This window comes from Limulus polyphemus, unplaced genomic scaffold (genome assembly GCF_000517525.1).
Source record: "Limulus polyphemus unplaced genomic scaffold, Limulus_polyphemus-2.1.2 Scaffold3055, whole genome shotgun sequence".
Taxonomy (NCBI): domain Eukaryota; kingdom Metazoa; phylum Arthropoda; class Merostomata; order Xiphosura; family Limulidae; genus Limulus; species Limulus polyphemus.
In genome coordinates, this window is record NW_013668665.1 from 60,265 (window position 1) to 82,287 (window position 22,023).

General features: G+C 35.4%; 1 protein-coding gene across 3 annotated transcripts in view; it reads right to left on the minus strand.

Moving 5' to 3' along the window:
* Positions 1 to 22,023, minus strand: part of LOC106468568 (alpha-mannosidase 2C1-like) — a 128,820-nt gene that overhangs the window by 52,981 nt on the left and 53,816 nt on the right. For all 3 annotated transcript variants that reach the window (XM_013929003.2, XM_022396903.1, XM_022396904.1), the window contains exons 6-7: positions 9,519 to 9,732; positions 2,632 to 2,759 (exon numbers count right to left, since the gene is read on the minus strand). In XM_013929003.2, coding sequence (XP_013784457.2) covers positions 2,632 to 2,759; positions 9,519 to 9,732 — 342 coding nt within the window. The remainder of the gene's footprint in view (positions 1 to 2,631; positions 2,760 to 9,518; positions 9,733 to 22,023) is intronic.

A 22,023-nucleotide genomic window follows, 5' to 3' on the forward strand; every position in this document is an offset into this window, starting at 1 on the left:
AGCCCCTAAACATCAGAGAAGAAGAGAAGCAAGGCACAATTGACCCCCAGCAACTCCAATATGTTGATATGTAGGGACGATTCAGCCAGTGTACAATGACCTGAAACCTCTTGAGCATTGAGATATGCACCCAACCCGAAAGGGAAACATTCATAATAAAGATAATCTAGTTGAGGAGGTGGAAAAGGAACTCCAATGGCAGTATTGGTCTGATCCAACCATCAAGTGAAGTCAGCCTGTAGGTGGAGAGGCAGGGTAATAGGATCATTTAAGGATTCCCAAATGAGGTTCCATTGGTCAAGTATCACCTACTGAAGATGATGCATGTGGGTGAAACCACGGGGAATGAGAGCTTCAAGAGAAGCCCTTGTCACCAAAAGAGATAGGGTTCCTCATGTAGTAGGAGAGGGAGAGTCCAATGAGGGAATTGAAAAACACACCCAGATCAATCAGGTATTGTATGGGTATGAAAAAAAGTCTTCTCCACCTCCAAATTCAAACTGAGAAGAAGCAAAAAGTAGCCAGATGTCCATGTAATAGTGGAAATAAAGGCTTCTGGCATGAAGCAGTCAAGCAAATGATCTAGCCGCTTGGAAGAAAGCAGAAGGAGCCAAGGCCAGACTATTTGAAAAACCTCAAACTGATAAACATGTCCCTGATGAATAAAACAGAGGAAATGGCAGTCTGCCCAGGAGATGGGAATGTATAGACAGGCATCCGACACATCAACCTTCATCATCCACAACCCAGGAGTGAAAGCCTACTGAAGGGTTAAGTAAGACTCCATCATGAATTTTGATATGACCATGAAACGGTTTCGGGATGATAAATCTATAACTGGTCGCCAATCTCCCATATTTTTTTGCGGGTACGATGAACAGACGGGAGTAAAAACCCCAGCTGAGAAGGTTCCACAAGTTCTATGGCTTCTTTTCAAAGTAAGTCCTGAACTGCCTCCTGTAGACATAGGCAAGAAACAGAATCCTTTGGTGGTGGGGAAAGCAATGGGATGAAAAGACAGGGGAAGAGAGGAAAGAAGTGAATAAGTGAATTGCCAGAGCCAGCAAGTGCATGGTCGATAATGCACACAGAATTGTGGACAATATCAGTCTAATATGGGAAAGTTGACGTTATGATAAATTCATTAATGCATTAGGGTTTGAACCCCACAGTGGAATGAGATTCCAAATGTTGGGAATCAAAATAAGGGAAGGAAATGCATAAAGACAATCATCAGATGTATGAGGCAGACGAGCCATACTAACTCCCAACCAAAGTTGAATCCCAAAAACACTGGGCATGAATCCCAACATCAGGTGATGGAGGGGAAACTAAATATTGGCCCCTATATTCTTCTCCAAAGAGGGCAGGTTGAGAATCATAGAAAACAGGAGATATGGATAAGACAGCTCAACCCTGATCAATTAATTCCACAAAGGGTGAAGGAGGTCTGGGTAAATCCCCCAATATCTCTAGTCACTGGGAAGCATAGTTGGGAAAAGGAATAGCCTATCCAAATTCTCATCCTCCTGTCAAACACCCCAGGAGCAGGCATAGCTGGATATTCCTTGTGTGATGATGAACATTGTATGAACATGGACATTTCTCATCAAATTATTCCCTTCACATCCTCAGCCAATAATTGAGTATGCAACCTGATGGTAGTGGTTAGTACACACGCAGCAGCAGTAACAGCTGTGGTAATTATAACAACTTGAACTGCAAGTGCATACTGACAATTTCAAAAAAAAGGTATGAAAAAGAAAGAATAATTGGATGAAACAACCTTGCACAATTTAAAAATGTGAAAAATTAAAGAAATGTTAAAGGAAAACCAAGTCTGTAGTACAAAGAAAAATGTTGATAAATTTGTGAACAAAAACAATCACGTCTGTACAGTACTACTGCCAATCAAGAAGTGATTAAGGAGAGCAAATGTGGAGAAGGTGCTGGTTAAGATGAGGGATTTGTTGTGCTCCTATTGGTGAAGAGCTGCTGCATAATCATTTACATGTGGATATTCAGAAGCAGGAGGTGGAAGAAGAGTGACGATCATTGAAAATTTGTGCCAATAGAGATCAGTGCTAATCAAAACAAGCTATTTTGTGAGATGAGGTTCAATATCGTATCGGAAAAATTTTTAACTATTGTAACTGCTTTTGCATTTGTTGCTATTCATCCTTTATCATTTATTTTGGAAACCATATATTGTTGTCAAAACTATATATGATAGAGATCTATCAATGATTTATATAGTTAATCATTTACAATTTGGTGAACTTTTTTTTAATAACCAGCACTGAATACTGTTTTATAGCTTACAAATCAAGAAAAAGTTTACTATTGGATGTCCGAAACTAAAAACTTTGTCTTGTTTAATTGAGGGTTTTGTTTTCTAAGTAAAGAGAAAGATTTCCCAATATTTACTGCAAAAAATAATATTTACTTAAATACTAAAAATTAATGATTTTTTCAAACTTTTTCTCGGACTGTTCCATGACATACCTTAGCAAGTTCATTTAGAATTGTCATTAGCACAATAATTTCATCCTTTTTTTTTTAATAAAAAAATATAGAATATAAGTTGCATATGTATATCTCTGAACGTTACATTTGCTCTGAAAGTACTACCTAGGAATGTTACCATCCATCTCAACCCATGACCCTCCAACTGGAATAAACTGGCCTTTAGAAACGTATGTTCTTATCTGTTCATACAAAGCTGGATAATATTCCTTGACCCAAGAGAACTGCTGGGCCTAAAGAAAAGAAATTTTTAGTCTTTTGTTGACATGTAATTTACTATCTATATTTAATTAAAGAAAAATTAATTGTACAAAAATTTCATAAACATTTTATTTTTGAAACAAATGTCTCACTTGCACTAATACAGATCAATAAATCAAAAACAAGTTAGCTCTTTACATTAGCTGTGTTGCACGTATGCATGTTATGACCTCTTACAGTTACATTCAAAACTTAATTAAGCAATTTAATAACACTGTATCTCAATCAACTTAGAGGAAAACAGAGCCTATAATGCAAATTTTTATCTCATGTAAATTTTAACTTCTTAGTTTCAAAACAGAAACATTTAGAAAATTCTGAATTTTCATTTTTTGTGTCAGATGACACATCTGAGCTCAAATTTCTCCACTTCAGAACTTCAAAAATAGGTTGCTGCAGTTTCCAACCAATTAGAAACAAAACTAAGCATAATTATAATTATCTAAAATTTGCACCTCCTACCTTCTTGATTTACTGAGATATCAAACATTTGTCACCCCCACTAGAGAAGCCCTCCCTTCTCTCTCTCCGACTCTCCAGACTGCTTTGCTAATCAATTTTGCATGATTGATGAATGTGTTTATAACCAATAAAAAGAGCAGATTCCCCACTATATGAAGCTTATTACCATGAATTTGGATGTTCAGTGTCCTACCAACCATAGTTTCTTTGAGTGTTATCATCACACTTCTAATGAATAAATAATTTTTTAACCTATTTTACAAATCATTGTAAAAATACTTTATTAAAAAATCTAGTTTTTGTGTATAATATATTTTAAATATTTAAAAAATAACTTGCCAAATTTCGTGAAGATATACTAAGTAAATTCAGAGCTATAGTATGTATCGCTGCACAGATATATGCTCAATCCAATGGTTTCCTAACTTAAAAAACCTGCTAAATTATAGTAGTTTGGAGACATTTTATTCTAGTGACTGATATATTTTTTATGTTCTAGAATACATATCTAAAAGCTACATGAATTATTTTTTGGAGATCTAGATTTTTAAGACTCAACAATGCATAGGGAAGAATGGTTCCAATTTATATTGAAGTGTAAATGAGTTTAAGTACACACTGAGTACTAAAAATTCTTGCTCTTTATGTATTGTTATATTTAAAAACATAATAACCAAAAGATTAAAAATAGAAACTTCTCAGCTGAGAATAATAAATTTTCAATATAATAAAATGTCTAAAATTTCGTAAGCTCAATGATGTGAAACCTTACATATGCTATTTATATTAGGTCTACCAAAAATAGTTAATGGCTCTTGCTGAGATTAATACTCAAGAGGATACAAAGTACAGCAATAAAACCATAAAATTAAAAGAAAGCAGATGTGAAAAGGTTAACAGTTGAAATTGTTAAAATAAGTAATTTGAAACTTTCTGATCAATACTGCAGTCAGCAAACAGGAAAGAATAGTATTATTTATTTTATTTTATATTTTTCAACTTTTCATTTCATTGTAAACAGACAATTTCTTTACAGTTAGTGTTAGGGTAGAGAAAATAAGATATAAAATGTAAATTTTTACTGAAAAACACTTTTGATAGCCACTCAAAGGAGATATAAAAACTGTAAGATGGAAAGTAGTATTCTTATTCTTAGTATGGAAAGAAGTATTCTTATTTTTAGTATGAAAATCCACTTTCAGTCACACTGACTTAGTAAAGGCTTTGAAAATTCACAAACAAATCTTTAGTAAAAACAGTTTAATAAAATATCTAGTTTTTGCATAGAGTAGTTTTCAAAAAAAACTAGCCAACTTTTGTGAAGATGCTTAGTAAATTCAGATCTATAATATGTATAGCTTCACAGATATGAGCTCAGCCAATTGGACTGACACTGCTCTTGCATGGTTAAAATAATATTTGCATGTCATTTCAACAGTAGTAAATGTTGACTTGTGAATTCATAGTGAGTGAAATTTAAAGCACAACTTTCAACAAGAAAATCTGTATCATGGCTGAAAAGAAGAGTTTATACATCTTCCTAACACAGATGCTATAAGTCATGTGGAAGGAGGGAGAGCAGAGAAATCTGGGTAAATTAACTGGAACAAGCATTGCATGATGCTGAGAACATTCAGAACTCTAGTCACGTGGTTGTTGAAAGTATGACACAAACTTAACAAAAAAAACATTTTCATATTTCAAAGGTAAGTCTGCTTGTTTGAATAAGTTTTAATAATGGAGAAACTTTATTCATAATATACCATTTTGATTATGCAAAGTTTTGAAAAAATGCCAGTAAAAATCTAATTTTGACCAAAGTGGCTTATGTGTAACATATTAAAACATTAAATAATAGTAAATCATGGGTATTGTCCTAACAACATTTATAAATTTAAAATTTCAGAAAGATAAAACTTAACATATTCCTATACCGAAAATGTATTTCCAATAATACTTACTTCCTCTCACACTATAGCTTCATTCCAATGAGCGTTTCTCTTCTCTGCCCATCTAAGCATTGGTATGAATCTCCCCTTGCTTGTTCCAGATTTTATACCCCACTATATTGCCCAAAGCAGGTTAAATCTTGTGAATCTCTCCACCTACGTCAATGCACCCCTTATTCCAGACCTATATATAAGCACCTATTATTATTTCCTATTCACTCTTTGAGATGGTCCAAATTTGCAGACCCAAACACCAGTCATTTCATGGGGAGGGAGAGTGTGAGGTGAGGCATTATCCAAAATACATTTTCGGTATAAAAAAAAATGTTAACTTCTGAAACATACCCCCTTTCATACTATAGCTAGAATCCCACATTGAAAAGGTGGAGGGGCTGGTGAGGGCAAGTTCCACAAAGAAAGCATCTAGAAAAGAGGAGTGCAAAATTGAGATATAGTAATAGTACACTAGTAGGGTCTGCGCTACTTCTGGAACAGGTATGCTCTTCCCCCAGACAGCATGAAACCTGCTGAGCGGTAAAGGTTGAATGGCCACAGAAGCAAAACCCTAACATCATTAGAAAAAAATATGATGAAATATTGTACCTAACTCACAGGATTCATCCAGGCCACAACCAGGCAGACAAGGTCCTACATCTTGTTATTGGAATTATAGGGTTGTGGACAAAAAAGCTAGATCCAAGGCGTAGTGGCTAGGGCATGAGAACCACCTTTGATCTGTTCTTGTTTTGTAATGTGATATTATTGGAACCTAACCTGAACGTCACAGAATGTTGCAGGTCAAGCCACCAGAATTACAAAGAAAAGGCAAGCAACACAAAATTGGACAAAACCTATCCCTAAACTGAACAAAATGCAACAAATCAAACTCAGAATGAGCTAAATTTTCCTGTCTCACCAAACTTGAAGAAATAGAGACAACCCAGCCTGATATTATGAACAGAAATCTTAACTCACCAACCTGAGAGGCAAGGCAACACCTCCTGCTACTATTTTGAAAAGCAAACCAGCTCCGATTTATTTAATCCACTGGTCAGGAAGGATGGACAAATCCCCTTAAGCTTTACTTATGATAGTCCATGAGTGGCAATCCAGTATACACTTGTTTACCACCTGGAAAGTGCACAAGGTGGTCTTATGGAATTACCCCGTCTTAACAGAGCTCATTGCTACCAGGAAAATGTTTATCAGTCAACTGGATGCTAGTGCAGATTTGGAAAGAAGCATACCTGACCAGAAAACACCCACCACTGGGTGGGATCCAAATGAAAATGACAAGAGGGTCCCTGAAAAAGAATAGAAATAAATACAAAAGAAATGAAAACAGAGATAACAACATGAAGACTCTACAAATGGAATATGAAGATAGGAATTGGTGACATCAAACTTTGCCATTCATAGACCAAGTGCCAAGTGCAACCAAAGGGAAAGAAATTACTCCATCGTAAACTGAGGAGGCTGGAGGAAATAACTGAGATGAGAAAGGTCAATGACAGGTTACCAATTGCCCATCTTCTTTGGTACTACAAACAAATGTCACTAAAAACCCTTGAGAGAGGAGTCAATGTGTTATACAGCATCTTCGTGCAGAAGATCCTGGATGACTTGCACTTGACAACTGTATAAAAGACGATCCTTAGGGATGGGAAAGACAATCGGTATGAGAGACAATGGAGGTGGAGACTTGAAAATGAAGGACTAATCCTCCTCGTAAAGCTTGAATGGCCCAGTGATCTGTGGCGAAGGTCTCCCATGTTGACAAAAACAATCTGAATCAAACCCCCACAGGACTAGACCCAATATAGTAGTCCCCAATGGCACTGTCTGTGCTCCACATGGAGGACACCTGTTGATAAGAGCAGAATCTCCCTTGTGTTCTGATAATACATGGAGCTGATGCAGAAAGTCTGGAAATCCAAACAGGAGATGCAGGAAACTATCTGATAGAAGACCGGAAATGGTGAGAAAACAGTGTTGAAAGAGAAGAGTGAAGACCAGTCACATCCACCCTAGATTCTATGGAATCTGAAAAACTTACAAAGATCAAATGTCTGAGAAAAGAAGTTTCTCTGAGATCTTTAAGGGCCAAAGAAGAAAGTCAAACTCCCTCAAGCAAGACATCTCTCTCCAAAAGATCCCTGCAACAAATCAATCAAGAGACCAAGGAGAAAGCAGGAGGTGATAACCTTACCAATGACTAAGATACTCTGAAAATTGAGCAGGAAACCTGTGATATGCCTAAGACAACAGTTGTAAATAAGATAAAATATGCAAAACTGTTATAAGGGACAGACAAATTTGGGAAAAATGAGTTAGGTTAAGACGAATAGTGGCATCAGACCTAGAGCCCCAAATAGGAAGAGGATATAACCTCTAAGAATCCAAACAAGGGTTCTCCAAATGATGGAAAGCTAAGGCATGCCAATAAATGGGAGGTCAAAGCATGACAGCCACCCACTCTCAATTGATCAGCAAATCTACAAGCATGCACAGCAATGTCTGGCAAAGGGGGAAAGACCTGGTAATTAGCCAAATTACTTTCCCTCAATAAAGAAGAAGAGGAGAAATGCTCAAAACATTACAAATTTGATGTACTAGTTGCAAAAATGGTGCAGAAGGTGGGATGTCCATCCGAGGCTCGTGAGTAGCTGCCTGAGCAAAAGAAGGTGCCAGAAAAATATAATCCAAATTTTCACTTGATTCTTCACAAGTTCAGCCTCCAAGTTTACAAAAGAAAAAACATCAGACCTCATGTAAGACTTCACCTCTACGTCTGAGGGACTGGACATCTACAGATAGGGGCCCACTCCACAATACCCAAGTAATGCTAGACTACAGAGGTGGCAAAGTAGGAGCACTAAGTGACTCCGCATCAGACACATGAACTTGTGAATTCATATCCAAATACATCTCAAAAATATTTTTTGTAAAATAAAGAAAATAGACAATAAACTCAAAACCTAAGAAGACAGGTCTAAAAAAATCATTCAAAGCATAGTTAACAGCTATACAACACTGAAGAGAAACCCATAGCAAGCACATAAAACCGTTGTCATAACACTGTGCCTTCGAGAACAGTGAATAGAAAGTAATAATGGGTGCTTATATATAGATTTTGGATAGTAGGCACATTGATGTAGGTGGAGAGAATCACAAGATTTAACTTGCTCTGGGCAATATAGTGGGGTGTAAAAGCTGGAGAAAGCAAGATAAGATTCATTCCAATGCTTAGATGGCCAGAAAAGAGAAACTTTCTTTGGGATAATGTGGTAGTGTGAGAGGAGTTAAGTGTGATTCAGAACAAAAATTTAAACTCAAAGATTATGTACAAATTGCTCTATATGTGAAATGGTATAGTCTGAAAAAGTGAAGTCAAATTATTACTTTTATATTAGAACTATTTTGTAAAATAAATAAATAATTATTGGAAGTGTTGTTTATCTAGTTAATTTAAAAAACTTGATAGTAACAGTTTTCTAAATTAACATAATGTACAAAGAAATATAAGTATGAACAACATAAATTAATTTAATGATAATTTCCATTAGAATGCTAATGGCCTGGCATGTATCATACAATAATAGCTGCTGTAAGTTATTTAATTTACATTATTAATATTTAGAGGTGTTAATCTAAATACATTGATATAAGTTTTGATACATTTAACACTTTACTAATATTACAATCAAATAATTATTTTTTAAATGTGAAAATGGCTTCCTGAAAGTTATGTTCATGACTGATAATAGTTGTATGTATCGATCAAAGCATAGCAATAAGCTTTCATAATCTTAAGTGTCCCAGTTAACACTATGTTATAACCAGATTATCATCTGGTATTGTTATAAGGTCATTTCAATCTGAAGTATTAATGTAAAAAGAAATTTACAGGCTTAAATACCAATGTTAAAATACAGATTTTATTAACTTTCAAAGAGATGGAAAACTTGTGGATTAATAAAATCATATATTTTAGTCTGGTATTTACAAAATGTATTTTACTAATATAAACTCTTTTTTTCTTTACATCTGTATTGGATATGTTGAGAGTAAGGTAAGTAAAGCTATTACTAGTCTGTGGTATTTCATGGTACTTGTAATCTTAACAAAATACTTCTCACATATATATGTATAAAAAATAAAGTTAGATTTCTGTTACATGGTTAAAACAAATAGTATTTCATTAGCAACAAAGAAAACTACACAAGATTTTACGAATCTACAATGTATAAATAATATCTGGCACATACAAGTGGGTATGATTATATCAACAGATAAAATGATAATTCTAAGAAAATACACCTGAGAGCATGCGAAGTAAAAGTTGGGGTACTCTTCCATTAAGCGAACAGTTGAAGACCAACTACGTCCACATTTACGAATAGTTTCTGAAAATGGCCACAACCATGCACAGTCAATATGACAGTTTCCAACAGCCATAATAACATGCTGCCTATCTCCATTTCGTTGACTAAAAAAAGTATGTGCAATTTCTTCAGCTTTCTGGTAGGTTTCTCTATAAAATGCATAAAAAAGAAGGCCTATTCACTTCCACTGATATTAGATCAAATACTTATATGCTACAGTGAAGCACTGACTGATTTTTATATTGTTTAAATTACTTATACGAGTTTCCAATTTACTTACATACAGTACTGTGTCCTGAAAAACAGATGAAATTTTAATGCGAACGGATACTTAAAAGAAACTTTTAGTATTTCCCTATAGTAGCTCAATAATATGCATAAAGCTAATTTATATAAAATTCTCAGTCTGTGGTATTTTCAGATCAAAGTTGACAACAAGTAATTTAACAAAACCCCAATAAAAGGAAGTTTGAAACTACTTGTTCAGCAGATATATAAAATAAGACTTGGTCAAGAAAGAAGAGACTAAACACAAAATTTTCTACAAATCAGTTTGCTTTATTGAACATGAATTTTATGACTCAGAATGAATTACAAGAGATTATGAGAGCTTTTTCCTATTCTGCATGGCTACAAGTGTTAAATACAGCATAAATTTATATCAATATTACAAACTCCTCGCTTTGCCATGTCTAACACATAATTAGTCAAATTCCATAAAAATAAAGAAACCATAGTTTATAACTTTTCTATCATCATAATATGCCAGAAACTTATTAAAACCATATTAACGAATTTATCCCAAAATAAAGCCAGGTACTGTCAAGTTAGAAACATGAAAAAGTTCTCAAGAGGAGAATTAGTGCAGTATAGGGTTGGTTATATTCTGTCCATACAGAACTTGTAATAAGGTAAAAAAACTTGTACTAAAACTGTATAAATAAATGAATAACTTATACCTATTTACTTTGTTATAGGGTAATTTAGTTTATAATATTTGCATATCATACACCTAACTGAGCTGATGAGACCTGATTAGATCAAAACTATGATATTTACAGATAAATTTGGAGTCAGCAGATAAACTATAAGGCAACTTAATAAGAGATTCAGAGGAAGCTTCTGCAAGAAAACTAAGTAACAACTCATGCAGTTAAATAACAAAAACACAGAAATAACCATAACAAACAATAAAAACAACAATTATATAACTTCAGAGGTGGGTTATTTATATTTTCTGCTAATAAATTAATCAATGGGGTCATTTATTGATTACAGATGGAGTTTCTAGAATTATCAGGGAGTTGTATTGAGAAAGAATAAACTAGTTTTAATTAAGAAAGGACTTGTATTGCTGAAGTTACTCGGAAAGAATTTATACCTGAAATTAACAAACAAGCTGATACACAACAATATCTATCCAAACTCATAATTTTGTTTTAAACAATTTCTAATGACTCTCTATATCTAATTCGTTTTTTACAATTCACCTATTTAAATAATTTCACATTGTCCCATTCAATGATGTATAGAGTTCGCCACGTGTTTTAGCAGACAAGGCTGAATCACTCGTTTCTACTTTATCAACTGAATTTTTCATATTATCTTATTCTAAATTTCAAATTTCTACACATCTCCTCAAAATCATTTAAATCACTAATGTGTGAAATTTTATAAATTCCACATTTATCCTTTAGTTCAATTTTATCTTTCAATCCTTTTGATAATATTAATTAACTTTAATAGTGGTGTAATGGTTACTTGACAATCCAAATATTTCATGAAACATTATCTATTTGTGTTGACCATGACATAACATATGGCAAAGATGTATTTACTCTATTTACCTTTTTGGTTGTTTGTAGCTTCATACACTCAAATATTTGTAATTTATTACAATATCAGCTGGAGTAGCCATCCTCTGGACAGAAGTTATGTAAATTCATGATTAACAAATGGTTATCTTAAAATATGAAAATATGTAGTTGTAAAAAATGCAAAAACGCCCATAAAAACTACGAAACACAATGTGCAAAACTGAAAATTGGCAAGTATCAACCCATTGACCCAACAAACCTTCATGCCAAATTTGGTGAAGATACACCAACAGGGGGCAAAGTAGTGATAAAAATCCCAAAACAACCATAAAAAACACAAAACTGAAAATTTGTATCTCCCCATGAACCCAGCAAACCTTCATACTAAATTTGGTGAAGATCCATCAAGAGGGGGCAAAATAGTAGTAAAAAATACAAAAACGTCCATAAAAACCACAAAATGCAAAACTAAAAATTTTTATGTATTTCCCCATGGACCCAATGAACCTACATATCAAATTTGTTGAAGATCCATCCACAACCTGCAAAGAAGTTACATGGACAGACAACAGACAGTACTATTATATTTATATAGATACTATATATGATATTAGATTTCCACCCTCTATCAATCGCTACAGATTTTAAATAATTTAATTATAATATTATATCTTCATTATATGCACAAACATTACCAGCCCTATGTACAAAAGATGAAAACAAGGACATTTTTTGTGATAATGGGTGACAAGATCTTGCATGTGGAGGCATGGCAACTGAGAACTGCTTTCTGTATACAAAAGTAGGTGAAAGGTTATTCTCTCTTTTTAGAGAAACATTAAAATGCTTATGAAAATCAATATCTCAATACTACGAGTTGAAATATTGTAATTATTTAAACAAGAACTTGTCTACTGTAAAAGTTACTGTTACTGTATCTTGAATTAATTATTCAGTTCAGTTCTTTCCCCATTAACCATTAACTAAACTTATCTGATTTTATGACAATTTCATGTGGTTTACACAATAAAAAAAACTTATGTTTACAAACATTGTACTTCAATAAAACCACAATATATCTATTGAAAAGTAAAACCACTATACTTAAATAAATAACCAAGCATCAACAAGATACCTTTATTAAGCCTTATGCAATAATCAGACATGAGACTGTGTATTTTCTATATATATTCCTATGTCTAGGTAAACTACTCGTGCCTGATAATTAGAAAATCTTCTAAAACAATTTTAGATTTATTACTGTATTAAACTTGTATTGAAGTTATCTTTGTTACCCATTCAACAATTTTCTAAACTGTATAAGCTTACCTTATATCAAGTTTTCTGATGACTTCTCATTTATGAAAATTTCTGTAGCTTTCAAACAGATATAATTTAACACACAGTTACACTGACAATTCACTGATGACAGGAACATTTACAAAAACCTTTAAACCTTCATTACTATTACATGGTAGTCTTAATTCTTTCTCTATCCAATCATGTTTAAACTTTCATTATAGTTGTTTCTAAAGCTGAGTTTCATTATTTAGTAAATGATCACACCACTTCATGTTGCACTATAACAAAATTAAATTCAACCAAGACCTGTATACAAAACAAGAATATCAGAAACAAGGTTGAAAATCAAGAAATGCATAATATATTCTCAAGGAATGATAGATTTGTAGCAAAAAAATAGTTATTCTGAAATGAATGGACAAGTGAGTTTTATTTTTGTGTAGAAATGAAAAATGAAAATTGAACTTTTTCTTCATGAATAACATTAATTAAATGTCAGAAAATAGCAAAATGTTGATTCTAACATATTTTTGATCACTAGTTATTGAAATATATTTAGAATAAACACATAAAATTGACTTAAAAATTTATGTCTGGCAAAATTTATAGCGATGAAAAAATATGAAAAGCCAGAGAAAATCCTGTCTTCAGACTTCAGGCACAACAATTTTACACTTAATCTCACTTTGTGATTAAGCAGAAATTAAGCACCAGTAACGGGTAGGAAAGGGGGGAAGTTTGAGATGAGGTAAGTACTTATTGGAAATATATTTTCAGTGTAAGAAAGTGATAACTTCCGATACAGTACCTTACCTCCTCTCATATAATAGCTAGAATCCCACATTGAAAAGATGGGGGGACCAGTGCATGAAATATAGATAAGCATTCTTCGAAAGCATCTGAAGAACATTTATGGAGTGTGAATCCCCATTGGAAGAGGAACACATATGGAAGACCACACCACTTCTGTACCAGGCATACTCTTCACCCAGTGTGGTAGTAAATGTTGCATAAATAGGCATAAATTGGGAAGCAAACATCAAATAAATGAGAGTAAAAATCTAGAGTAGTCTGACCCTACATCCTACTAAAATCATAATGCAGGAGAAAAAGGAGCGTGGGGTCCCCAGTCACAGAACAGATGGTGGGGAACACTAAAATGGATGTGCTTCTTGATATAGAATGATTAGGATGCAACAGACTATACTTGGTAGGTAAACTCCAGTCCAAAACTGGGTAACATGAGATATACATCTTCTTACCCATGGTAGGAGGAGGGCCCACATTGTCTTCACCTCAGATTGAATAGGACAGAAGGAGAAAATTCCGTACCTGTCGACTAAACAGGGCACATGTGTACAAATCCACAACCAACACCAGCCATCAAGGAACCCGACATCATAATGACAGTACGAAGGGATTTACAGTTGTGGAGGTTCACTTTAAATCCAAAACTAATTTGAGTGGTTCTACTCTGGGAGTGAACCTCGCTGAGGTGGAGTGTCAGAGGAACTATATGCACCCCAGACAACATCATACTCCAGATAGGACTGCACAGATCCTAGAGCACATGGATGACCAGTCAACTCCCCAAGCAACCACAGAGCTGGGGGCCAATCCAGCCAGATCAACATAACATCAACCTCTGGGAACCACCTCAGGGAGGTGGAGTGCATAAGGTAAAATCCCATGACCATGGTAGGATTAGGAACACTACCAACACATGTGTAAGAACTTATGTTGATTGGTTGTGTTTGATTCCAAAACCACTCACTGAGAACCAACATCCAGTCAACGGTAAAACAAGGAATCCCAACAACAGCGATGAACTGCAATGTGACAGATCTATTCTATCTCATGCATTATATGACTACTATTCATGTACAGGATCTACACCATCTACAACAGCAGAACACTACTGCCCTACTCTCTACTGAAAGGAATTAAGCACATTCAGAAGGTTGCCTCATAGTTCATCACCCCATTGGCTAGGAACTGAAAAGTGGGAAGGACTCCCATACTCCACTAGAAAAAATGGGGGAAACATGGTGGGGAGTTTGGAGGAATGATGACACCCGAGACAGTGCAATGGGTGACCACAAAATCCCTATTTTGAAAAGTAGGCTGGCCATGATTTATTCAATCAAAGGGATGGGCAGTAATCCCCTTCTACTATACCCATGAAAGTTCACGGGTTAGTACAGTCTGGAATAAGCATTTCATTGAAGCAAAATACCATGAGAAAAACCTAATAGAAGTCTTGTGGAACACCCTATCTCAACAGTGTGCATCAAAGACAACTTTGGTGTGATGTCCCATACAACACTCACCATGCCACCTTGTGCAACATCATCCTCTTATGCCCAAACCCACCAAGATGGATGCCTGGAGTAGCAAGGTGTAACCCATGCAAAATCATCCCCCAGATAGGACCACACAGAAGCTGGAGTATATGGATCACCAGCTGATGCCCCAAGTAACCACATTCCACAGGACAAGCAAAGCCAGGACTATGCAACTTCAACCTCTAGGGCCCACCACACAGAGGTGGAAGGATTGTGTATGACAGTACAGTGCAAAATTTTGTGATTTATTGATAAGCAGCATACCTGTACAGGCAACACTTACCACTGAGTTGGATCCATGAACTAATAAGGATATGCCATTGAAAGAAAAAAAGCCCATTTAAAGTCATAACTGAACAATTTTTGAAGTATGGCAACAGGTGGAAGATAGTACCCGGACAAGGAAGAAACAGTCACCCTATGAAGGGAGTGGGAAATGAATGTATGGAAGGGGGGGGGTCAACATATCTGACACAGAACAGTACCTGGAAAAATGGAAGGTATTGGAGAAGGCTGCACAATAACCCGCAATGAATAAAACAGAAGCACCATGATCAAACAGAAATCCACTAGAAGAGGGACAGAGGGCTGAAAAGGACAGTGGTGTGACCAATGGCAGAAGGACTTCCAAATTTACTGATAAACCATGAGGAAGGAAGGATGAATGGAATGGGACAGTAGGGAAGCTACATGTGTGGATAAACCAAATCTTCCTCACAAGAAAGTAGAGAAATGCCATGCAAGAAGATGGAGTGAGTAAGGACAGGAAACCAAGACTGAAGAAGAAGGGATGGTATCAGAGGAAGAGGTAATACTAATAGAAGGGTTGTTTGGAGCTGAAGGAGAAGTGAAAACAAGGGTTGTGATGGCCTGAAAGAAGAAACCAGAAGGACCAGACACAGAGTGGATTAGATAATCAAAATCACCCTGGGAAGGAGCCGGATTGGGGGTAGGCATGTAGATATCAGTTGGTGCAATCTGAAGTGACAGTATCGACAGCCAAGGCCTGAGGATGAGGAACCAGTGGCCAAAAGAGAGGTAACTTGGTATTTAGACAAGTGGCAAAAGCACCCCACTGAGTGCAGAGCCATCAAAAACCTAACTGTCGAAGGACCACTCTGTGAGGCAAATTTGATTAGGTCAGTAAAGATGGTGTGCCACGAGGTCGAAGGCACCCCTAAAACATGACATGCCATGACACATATATGAGGAATGCTGTCCCAATAAAAAAGTTCCAATGTCCAAGAACAAAGCAAACAAGAATGGGTCTGCCCTTGGTGATTAATATACGGGACAAAAGTGGAATTGTTGGAATGGATCATAATCAGTTTGTTTAGAATAGAGGGAAGGAAAAGGTTCAAAGCACGACATACTGCCAGAAGCCCTAAGGTGTTGATATGGAAGAATTATTAGATTAGAGACAACTGTCCAGAAGCCTCCAGATGATCAACACATTCCCCCATCCCCAGAGAGAAGAATCAGTTGACAGAAGCAAATCTGGACAAAGGAAAGGAAGTAGCAATCCCATCATAGTATTGTATCTGCTAATCACTGATGGAAATGATTCAGGATAGATATAGGGAGGGTAATAGAATAATCCAGGGGATCCGGAGCAAGATTCCACTGGACATGTAACATCCACAGAATAAAATGCATATATGCATGACCCAAGAGAATGATGGCTACCATCAAAGCCCAAGTCCTAAGAAGCAACAAAACTTCACATGTAGAAAGTAAGTTAGAGAAGAGGACATGGAAAACTGAAAACTCCATTCAATGCAGACACCAGGGAGAAGGTTGTGTCTGATTGAGGTACATGATGAAAAACACCCCCAAATGGACAGAATATTGGGTAGGTATAAGAAAAGACTTCTCTGCCTTGAGAATCAAACCTACATAAGCTGCTTCTGTTAAAGCAGGTGAGAAGCTACAGGTCTGGAAAGAGCTAACAGAAACCAGTCATCCATGTAATGATGGAAGCTCAGACCCCAAGTGTACATAAGTCGGGGCAAAAGCCTGAATCACCCGACAAAAGACATAAGGTGCCCGAGGTAAGCTCAATCTTGGATGACAAAAAACCTGGAGTAAAATCCCAGAGCAGGAAGACTGACAGGCTCTATAGTAGATTCTGAACCCCCTTGGAAAGATACTGGCAATTAGTGGGATCCCAAAGAAAATGGAAAGACATTGGATCAGGATACTAGGAAGGTGGAGAGCAGGAGCCAGAAAATGCCTGTCTCAGAGTGTATCAGGATCACCCAGGAATCAGAAGTGAATTCCCGCAACTGGTTGGCAAACCTGGACAAACAAGCCCCCATTGGGGCCAGTACCCACAAAAAACTTACCAGAACTGTTGGTTGCAATGAGTATAAATGGGAGCAAAATGCCTCAGTGACAGACTTAAGGAGGAGGGAACGTACAAGGGTTGGAAGCTGGAATAGGAGTAGATTGAGACAAAAAAAGCAACCAAACAGTCAAGGATATCTCCAAAAACACATCCATATAGAAAATGGACCATCTGCAGTTCATGAAGATAAATGGATGGCAGGTGCACCTGAGACATGAGAGCATCCCTACCCTGGAGAAACCAGCAGCAAAAACACCACATGTGAAGGGATAAGACAGAGGAGGGCAATAATGCCAACGTGGAAACATTTGGAGTACGGGTATCCCCCAAAAATGGTCTATAGCCTCACAAAGGAGAGAAGTAAGGTTAAAATGATGGCAGGAAACTGGGTCTGGGAGAAGTACACAGAACTCTAAGGGTCAGATCCACACAGGCAGAAGAAACTTGAGCTGCTGAGTCCAGAAAAGGAGAATCAGGCTGATGGTAAACCAAGTCATAAACATCTGAAGCCCACAGGGGCAGAGCAAACAGGCTCCCTACCCTCAAATGAGACAGGAAATGATCAGCATGGATCCTAATATCTGGAGAAGGAAGAAAATCAACGTACTCAGATGATGTGGCAGTATGTAAAAGTGAAAAGGTAGGACATGAAACGGGGGATACAGATAAAAGTTAACATACCAGAGAAATCAACTCCAAGAAAGCTGAGGGGTCTAGTTGATTCCTCAGAAGATACACAGACTATCAAGGCATGAACAAAGTTCACTGACACTGGAAGTGCCTGGACAGCATTGGGAAAAAGAGGAATAACCCATGTAAAATTCAGTTTCCCAAAGAACAAAAGCCGAAACATCCCCAAATGAGACCCCTGTACCTGAAGCCTGTGTCACAACATTCAAAGTAGTAGTTACAGTAGCAGCAACTTGAGACATGAAAGTCGGAAGTCATATTCAACCGTGAATGAGTTGGGAATCCATGAAAAAGGTCTGAAAAAAATGTCAAACTAAAGAAAAAAACAAAAACAAGGTAAGTTAATAATGAACTACAGTTAACAAAGAAATGTAGAAATGTGAAAGTAATATTCCAAAAAAGAAAAAAGTATCACATAAATTTACATGAATTTGTGGAACATCTGAACTTGATGACTGCCTAATGAGAAGTGATGATTAAGTGGAATCAAACAGAGGTATTAATGTGCATTATGAGGATGTATCACACTTGTATTGATGAAGGGTTGTTGCATGATAATTTACATGCAAAGAAACAGTGAACCATGTTAATCATGGGGTAGAAGAGAGTTTCAAGGTTAGTGGCACACAATAAAAATTTTGTATATCAAAGGCAGCAATGAACAAAAAAGCTATTATTTGAGTGAAGGTAGCGTACTGTACTGTATTGGAACTAGCTGTAGTAATGTTTCACTTTTACAATGATAACATGACACCAGTTTACTTCTTAAGTTAACTGTGTAACACTGTACTAAACATCCAGTACTTTTTACATGAAAGAAGAGACTTCCACTATAATAATATAGTAGTTTGGATAAATAAGTGTCAACCATAAGTAACCTAAATAAGTCAAACAAAGTTAAAATAACATTAATATATCCTATTACTTATTAGCTCAATCAGGTTATGACCAGTGACTTCAAAGCATATATTTCTAGTTCTAGTAATGTGACTGATATGAAAATAAACACAGTCAAAAATAAACATTTTAAATTTTTAATTAAAATTGAAATAGTTATATTTGCAATCATATTTAGAAATAAATTATAGCTCTGTTAAACAAGATACATTTTAACTTAATTTTAATATCAACAATATGAAAAACATCTTTCTCACAATAATTCTAATTTCTAAACAGGGAAATATCCATTTTGTAACATAAGAGCTATAGGTGTCCTAAACAATACTATCTTTGATGAATCAGATCTCCCAAGTTTTACACATTATTAGTGTCTGTGAAAAACTGACTATGGAAATGTTCAATTGATATCATACTAACATATTAGTTTAGAAATAATCAGTTATTGTTTGAGGCCTTAAATGAACTACTGTAGACTCCAGCTGTGTTGATTTCAAAAAACATCAAAAAGGCTTGGTAATTAGTAGTTCAATCAAATAAAACATTGAAACCTAATGTTTCTTTTTGATATTGTATGATAATGTGAGAATGTCTGGCTGTTTTAAATTAATTTCTGAAGAAAGGATGAGAGTACAGACTCCTCTCCAGATCGGCAACTACTTATACAACTTTAAATAATACAGCTATTAATTTTAAAAAAATGACAAGGGAATTGCCTCTCTTGACCCCTCCCCTAAATCCATACCTAATTATACATCATTAAAGGATTGAATTATTAATTTCTGACAAAAAATTGGGGGCCAGCACAAACAGCCCATTATGTATAAAACAAACAAACATAATGGTAATATTTCAATTACTTGAACAGCTGGAATAATAAAAAAAAGTCATAACTGGAACAACTAATTTCAATTAGTTGATTATTTTTATGACAATACATTTAATCATATTTTCAATTAATTGTCTATTGAAATAATAAAAAACCGTAACAATCAGAAATGCTAATTTTGATTGTTTAGTTATTTTAGTTTGTTTGGAAAAATCCAACGTGTGAAAATTTACCATGGCAATGTTTAATTGGCATTCATATTATTGTATTATCCTAGAAATAATAAATTAATAGATGAGGCACTGACTGGACTGCTGCAGACTACAGCCATGTTGTTTGTAGAAAACCTCATAAAAACTTTAATGATAATTAATAGTCCAATCAAATAAAAACACAGGTATCTAATATTCCTTCTTGATACTACATGGTAGTGTAAGGATTTCTGGCTGTGTTTTATGAATTAAAAAAATGGAGAATGGTCTAGACCAGTGGTGGTCTATATTTATAGAATCCCTTTTCTAAACATGTGATTTGTTGCACCCCCCCCCCCCCCCATCATTTCCCATGTGAATTGTTATTACTATTGTACTTAACAGTATTTATATTTGTACAGTAGTTTTTAAAACTTTTTCTTAATTTGTACTTTCAGGTATAATTTATACACTTCTATAATGATAACTGAGCACCGCCAATTTGTATACCATGGATCTAGACTGCCTATACAACTCTCCTAGATTTACACCTACTTATACAAATATGAATAATATAGTTATTAATGCCTGAAAAAACTTGGTTGGTTCAAACACCATGAACCTCTCCTCTAGATCCACATCTGTTTATACAACATTAAAGAATAAATTTACACTTTATTTAACACTTAAGTAGCCAAAGCATTGGAAATGGGTGCTGTCAGACAGTTGCCTTACCTTTATTTAGCAACTCAAAATTAATAACAGCAATAGATAGACTTAGTAGTTTTGCTATAAAAGAAAGACAGGGAAAGCAACTTTGATGGAAAAAGTATTCAAACTTGACACCCTAAAATCATGACAGATACTGACTGACTTTCTAGTTATTTTGGCTGCTGTATCAAGGACAAAGGCAGTTCTTCAAATCTACACAAGGCAATAACCTTTTCTGTGAAAGGACAATGGAAACTCTGATCTGTAGACCTTACTTCAGATAGCTCTGTAGCCTAGTTCACAATCCTAGATGTGTTGTTCATTTCAAGAATCAACCCTTTACACTTTAAGAGATAGTATGGTAAGGTTTTACTGCAATGCATAATGTGCTCAGTATGCTAAGTAGTTCCATTTTGCAAATAATATTAGCACTGTATAATAGGTATTTGTGTTATTTTAGGAGTATCTCTTCACACACTTTGCAGACAGGGCACAACATATATTAGTGCCACAAAGATCTACATAATGGGGAATGAAAATAGCACATTTATAAGATAATATACCAACACTTTTGGTTTCTGTAGTTTCAAACAGTTTCTATAATTAATTTAGTGTGATTATACATAGCATACACATAAAAGCATGTTGGAAGGACAGCCTAACTGTAAACAACTCCTTCTTGTATATGTAGATTGCAAATGCTATAAACTTTGTAAAGCAATATTGTTTTCAATTTACACACACCATTATATGATTATTATATCTAAAAAACGATCTAATTTTGCTAACAGTGGTAGTGTCACAAGTTACTTGAATTGAAATGGTGACAAGGTCAAAAAATAACCCCCCCCCCTCAAAAAAGAGGAATGCTGTAATCCCCTTCAGACCAAGGCTCAGCTTTGATAAGCAGAAATCAACTGAGGGACTGTTCCTGCATACAATGTAGTCTTGGATCCGGGAAAGTTAACATCCTATTTTGGCAAAAGAAGGGTTGATTATGAATGCCATAGAGTCAAGTGTCAAGTTGTGTAAGTATATCTAGACAGCAAGAAATTTGTCCCTACTAACAAAGCAAACAGGGCTTGAAATTAGCAGGGGCCCGGGAGCCATTGGCCCCCAGAAATACCAGTGAGCCTGTAAAAAGTGTCTTCTAGGTAACTCACATAGCTCCTTAAAATCAAAAGAGCCATTACAAGTTTGACTCCGCATAAGTTAATCTAAGTGTTTCTTAACTGAACAGAATTTATGACAAACCATTAAAGGACCTTCCCAAACTTACGAACACTCATCATTCATGTACAGTTCACAAAC